Source organism: Bison bison, unplaced genomic scaffold (assembly GCF_000754665.1).
Source record: "Bison bison bison isolate TAMUID 2011002044 unplaced genomic scaffold, Bison_UMD1.0 scf7180017864472, whole genome shotgun sequence".
Lineage (NCBI taxonomy): Eukaryota > Metazoa > Chordata > Mammalia > Artiodactyla > Bovidae > Bison > Bison bison.
In genome coordinates this window covers 3,196,033-3,201,609 of record NW_011495033.1, presented here as the reverse complement: position 1 = coordinate 3,201,609, position 5,577 = coordinate 3,196,033, and the positions used below count along the sequence as shown (strand labels likewise).

At 60.4% G+C, this 5,577-nt stretch overlaps 1 protein-coding gene across 1 annotated transcript in view; it reads right to left on the bottom strand.

The window, feature by feature from the left end:
* GIT1 (G protein-coupled receptor kinase interacting ArfGAP 1) overlaps positions 1–5,236 on the bottom strand; it is a 13,130-nt gene extending 7,894 nt beyond the window's left edge. Inside the window, exons 1-7 of the mRNA XM_010861681.1 lie at positions 5,148–5,236; positions 2,246–2,313; positions 1,591–1,805; positions 1,060–1,172; positions 834–939; positions 113–330; positions 12–27 (exon numbers count right to left, since the gene is read on the bottom strand). Coding sequence (XP_010859983.1) covers positions 12–27; positions 113–330; positions 834–939; positions 1,060–1,172; positions 1,591–1,805; positions 2,246–2,313; positions 5,148–5,236 — 825 coding nt within the window. The remainder of the gene's footprint in view (positions 1–11; positions 28–112; positions 331–833; positions 940–1,059; positions 1,173–1,590; positions 1,806–2,245; positions 2,314–5,147) is intronic.
* Between the last annotated feature and the right edge of the window lie 341 nt (positions 5,237–5,577).

The window sequence follows — 5,577 nt, the reverse complement described above, 5'->3', positions numbered from 1 at the left end:
TCCGCCAGCTCATGGTGCCCCGCCTGCCTGTGGGGAGGTCACACGGCTCAGCCCTTCAGCAGCAGTCCATTGCCCACACCCAGCCAAGCCTCACCCTTTGGCTGGCCCTTACCTGGCATAATCAATGGGTGTACGGCCGTTAACATCTGGGGAGCCAGGGTCAGCCCCATACACCACAAGCAGCTCGGCCTGCAGCGTCTGACCTGCCTTGGCAGCCACATGCAGAGGTGTGGTGCCCTTTTCGGGGTGGAAGAAGTTGGCCTGGGCGCCCAGGGATAGCAGGCGCAGACATGTCTCCAGGTTGCCCGTTCGCACGCTTGAGTGCAGTTGCTGCAAGGAGCACAGTGTGCAGTAAATGGGTGTGTGCCCCCACCTCCCCGCCACAGCACCTGGTCCAGGCCCCCGGGACTCTGGCCAGCTCCCAGGACCTGGCTGCAGGCAGGTTGTCAGGGAGGACTGAGGGCTGCACTTCATGCCCAGGAATCACAGCTGCAGTCAGTCACCACTGACCGACCGCGAGCATGCAGTACGCTCGGCTTAGAACAGACACTGTCCACGAGGTAGATACTCTTTCTTTTCCATTTTACAGATGAGAAAATGGAGGCTCTGCCCAACGTTTTCTGGCTCTTGGGTGGCGGCTGGATGATTTTAGCCTTGCCGTGTGCACTTGGAGCAGAGGGGCCTTGATCGCACGTGGCCTGAGCATGCAATCCTGTCCTTCCACTGTGCCCACTGTTCTCGCCTGACCTGGCTGCCTTGGGGACCTAGGGCTCAGTGGGGATGGCATCATGGGTGAGGATGGGTCCGGTCCCCTTCCAAGGTGCCCCACAAACCTTGCTGAGGTCTTTGGCGGTGACTCCGTCATCGTCCCGGCAGGGCAGCTTGTGCACAAAAGCCAGCATCTGGTACTTGGCCCTGATGAACTCGGACTTGATGGGGCTGCACGGGGCACGCAGGAGGAAACGGGGAGCAGAGTAGGAGAGGTCAGGCACCCGGCCACCTCCCAGGTTCGTGTCCCGACCACACGGCCGCAGCCCCCACCCCTCACGCCCAACTCACTGGACTTTGTCTTGGGGGTTGGCTTTACGCCGGCCGCTCTGCACCTGCGCGGGGTCCAGCAGGGAGTGCTCCCAGATGGAGTTGGCCCCGTTGCTGGCAAGCGTGTGCACCATCTGTGGGCAGGAGGCACCAGAGTGAGCATGCCCACTGTGTACCAGCAGACACCTCCGAGTCCCGGACTGGACGCGGCACCAACAGGCCTACTGTGTGCCTGGCACTGTCACACCCCCAACCCAGTCTGGCCATCCAAGGATGTGGGTCCAGTTGAGCACTTCAGGGGTCATGGTGGGTATGCTGAGGCTCTCAGCGGTTAAGCTCCATACTGCACGTTCAGGAGTGGCAGAGTTAGGGTGAACACCCAGGTCTGTGTGGCTCCAGTCCTGGTGGCCTTGTCTCTGTGCCCAGGCGGCAAGGGGCAGGACTAGGCTCTGCTGTGGGTGGGGGGCCCCAGGCAGCTGTGTGTGTGGGCACGGGGGAAGTGTGCCTGCGCTCAGCATGCCCTATGGTAAAGACAGGAAGCACCCCGGGTACCTGCAGCAGGGTGGGGGGCCAGGCGCTGTGGCGGAGGTGCTTGACAATGGAGATGTGGCGGCCCAGACTCCGGTGCACGCTGCAGCACTCGTCACACACCAGCACACCCCTGCTGATGGAGGCCCAGCCGGGGTCTGCGGGGTGAGCAGGGACAAGGGTCAGCCACAGCCAGACACGGCTGAGCCTCCCGAGCACGGCCCTGGACCTGCACTGTGCTTAGCTCTCCACGCACAATTTGCACACTCAGTCCCCTAAGGATTGGGGAGCTGGGCCACTGAGGAGGGCGCTGAGCTCTGAAGGAGGGCGGGAGGGACTCCCCGAAGGCTTGCTCCAGCGGCCACTTACGGAGCCAAGCCCTCTCCTACACGTCTCTGCCCCCTGGGGAGGTGTGGTCCCCAGGGCCTCCTCAGTGGGCATAGCTTCCTGTGCTGCAACCACTGGTGCCAGGACCACAGTCCTTCTCCAGGGAACAAGACTGCTGCCCTAGCCCTGCCCCTGGGAGGCAAGAGTCCCCAACGACTGCATGCCACACCCCCAGAGACACTCCTGTGTCCGGACCGGTGCCACAACTCTCCGCACCCAGGCTTCTTTTGGAGTCACTGGCCTACCTGTCTGACCCATCACACCCTCCAGGGGTGCCCGCGTCTGCCCTCACCTGGGCAGTAAGAGGCCTTTTCATGGCAGCCTCCCACGACCATCACTGATGGGTGAGCTGGAGCCCCGCTTAAGGGGGATGGAGGGGGCAGAGGAACTAAAACTGCCCGAGCACCCACTGGGGACCAGTTGGGTTTGCCATCAGTATGGCGCCTCTAACAACTGTCAGGCAAGGCGGGAAATACTAACCCGCTTCACTGACAAGGAACCCGTGTCTCGGAGATGTTAGGGTGCTTAGTCAAGGCCACCCAGCTCATGAGGGGGATTGCTGGGATGTGAACCCAGGTATTTAGATGTCCACACCAGCTGCTCTTGCAGCCCCGAAGTGGGTGACCCCAAGTGGGCAAGAGCCCTGGGAGTCACTCTCTACTCTTTGAGAAGTGAGCTTTACAAGCAAGCAGAGGGACCAGAGAAGGGTGGGAGCTCCTGGGGTCCTTCTCAAGGGCAGCAGAGATGCCTCCCACCCCAGGCCCCTTGCGGGAGGGGGAGGAGACAGCTGCATACAGCTCAGGCTGCGGAAAGGTCATGGGGAGAAAGCAGCCATTGTGTGTGGCTGGAGAGTGGGGGCGGGGAGCCACTCTCCCAGGACTCTGTGCTCTGCCCAGCCCCCTGCCCGTCTCAGAAGCCCCATCCTGGGGGGTTGGGTGGGGGACTGGCTCTCTGCCTTGCCCCTAGTGCTCAAATTGTCCACAGTGGTCCCCACTGGGGGAGGGGACAGGCTAGGGGTGATGAGAGCCTCTCTAAGCAGAAGGCAGTTCTCAGGCCCCTCCCTGCGAGGACGTCCATCAGCACTCCCCAGGGCTGTGAGGAAACTGAGTCAGCGCAGCCTGAGCTGCGATGGTGTCTTCTCTGCAGCACAGAAACAGGAAGAGGAAGGAGCAGCCCCGCTCTCTGGGTCTGGGTTTTAGGGATCTGCCCCCAAAACAGGGCAGAGGGGTGCAGCAGGTGCCCCCACCCAGCTTCATCGGAGGCTGACTCTGGGGGCCACCATCTCTGCCAAGAGGGGGAGCCCTAGAGCAAACAGGAGCGCTGGCTTGACCCAACCGGTCTGGCCTTCAGGCAAGGAAAGCTCCCTCCCCCACTCCAAACCCCACTGGGTCAGGGGTCTGCCTGCTAGCCACCTCCGGCCAGCCCAGGCAGGAAGCTGGAAATGACGCAGCCCAAATTCCTCTTGTTGAAATGGTGGGGTTTCCTGTCAGCAGGGAGCCGCCCAGGCCAGGATCATAAATGGGCCGCTCTAAGGCCTCCACCCCAAGACCATGGTCCTCCCGGAGGAGCCAGGCCTGGATGGGCTGGCCAGCCATCCAGCGCCAGAGCTGACACGGTAACCCTTAAAGGCGGCAGGGACCAGGATCTGGGCAAAGGGGTCCAGCTCTCCACTCTCCCAGCCTGGCGGAGGGTCTTCCCTCCTACAGTGACCTGAACCAGGTGGGCAGGGGAATCCTGCCCTGGTCTGGGGCACAACGGTGCCAGCTCGGTTCTGGGTGACATAAATGGGTCACTCTGCTCCCTACTTCCTCTGCCCAAGGGGTCTGGGCCTCCCACAGCAGGTGCCCCCATGCCCCACCTAGGCCAGTTCCGAAGCTGAAAGGCCAGGAAGGGGTTCTGAAAGTCAAATGGCTACTGCAATTTGAGATTAAGGGACCCGTGCCCTCTAAAAGGCTTCCAGGACCAAACTCGGGGCAGAAAGGACAGGGAACGTGAGGGTTAGGGGGTGCGGCCACCTCCTCAACATCTGCCAAGTTTCCCCGCCCAGTTGGCAGTGGCGGGTGGGGCTGGGGCGCAGGGGTCCCGTGTGTGCGCCAAGTGGCAGAAGTCCTGGAATAATGCGAACCAGCACCAAGCCCATGGACGCCTCTCCTAAGGGGAATTCATGCTGCTGCTGCTACTGCTAAGTCACTTCAGTTGTGTCCGACTCTGTGCGACCCCATAGACGGCAGCCCACCAGGCTCCCCCATCCCTGGGATTCTCCAGGCAAGAACACTGGAGTGGGTTGCCATTTCCTCCTCCAATGCATGAAAGTGAAAAGTCAAAGTGAATTCGCTCAGTTGTGTCCGACTCCTAGCACCCCATGGACTGCAGCCTACCAGGCTCCTCCATCCATAGGATTTTTCAGGCAAGAGTACTGGAGTCGGGTGCCATTGCCTTCTCCAGGGGGAATTCATACCACTACCCAAAGCCATCAGTGGTCTCTGGGGCCAGTAGCTAGCCTTTCCTATCTAGGCACCTAGGCAAGAGGGAGAAGCCCATCATCTTGAAAGCAGGCAAGAGTAATCTACTCCATGGGGACAGAGGTCACAATGGCGGGTCCCTGTGGGGGCGGGGGGCGGGCCTTGACACAGAAAGCCCTGTAGAGTGTTGGGCGTGCTCTACTTCTGGATCGGAGTTGTGGCTACAGAGTTATGTATGTATACAGGTAAAGACTCATCAGGTTACAGAGGAGGATACAGGCACTTGGTTGTACAGAAGTTGTGAGTGTGTGCTAACTCGTATCTGACTCTCTGCAATCTCATGGACTGTAGGTCCCCCCCGCTGTACCCCCTCCAGCTCCTCAGTCCATGGGATGTTCCAGGCAAGAATACTGAAGTGGGTTGCCATTTCCTTTTCCAAGGGTACATAAGCTGCACCTCAGTGAAAGAAAAAAGCTCAGCATTCACCCCAGCCCACAATTTACATCATGAAGAGACAAATGAGATTGCAGGTTCCCAGATGTCTTTAGCTGGTGCCCAGCCTTGCTCACTCAAGATGCCTGTTAAGATGGGCATTGTGAGGGCTTCACGTCTGTGCCAGGGGCTGCCTGAGCCAGGGGGCTACCCGGGGGCCCAGGGCACAAGAGGCAGGCCCTTAGAGATGAGCTGGCTGTGCGGCAGGCGGAGAGGACGGGAGGGACAGGGGAGACACACATCCTCCAGGGTTCGTTCCCAAGGCAGGCGCAGTCACAGACGGTGCCTGGCGAGGCAGCACCAGCCGCCAGGGCCGGCAGCCGTGCCATGCTCACAACACACTCAGACTTGTCTCATGCACCCAGGCCTGGGAGGAGGATGGAGCTCTTTGGGGTCAGGCTCATCTTACCTTTTACCTCAAGACCCCGCAAATTAACCAATCACAAAGAGACCACGACCCCACTCCCAGGGCTGGGTCTGCAGGGCTCTGAATACGGTGAGAAGCCTACGACTTCAGGTAGGAACCACATACCAATGAGGGGGCTCCAAATTGCTAGTTTCCCTCCAGCTGGGCTAGAACCTGGGCTGTTCTAGGTCCCAGACTGAAAAATGCCCCAAGGAGAAGTCAGGGTCCTGAGAAGCCTCCAATCCCTTGGGGGAATGCCTGCTC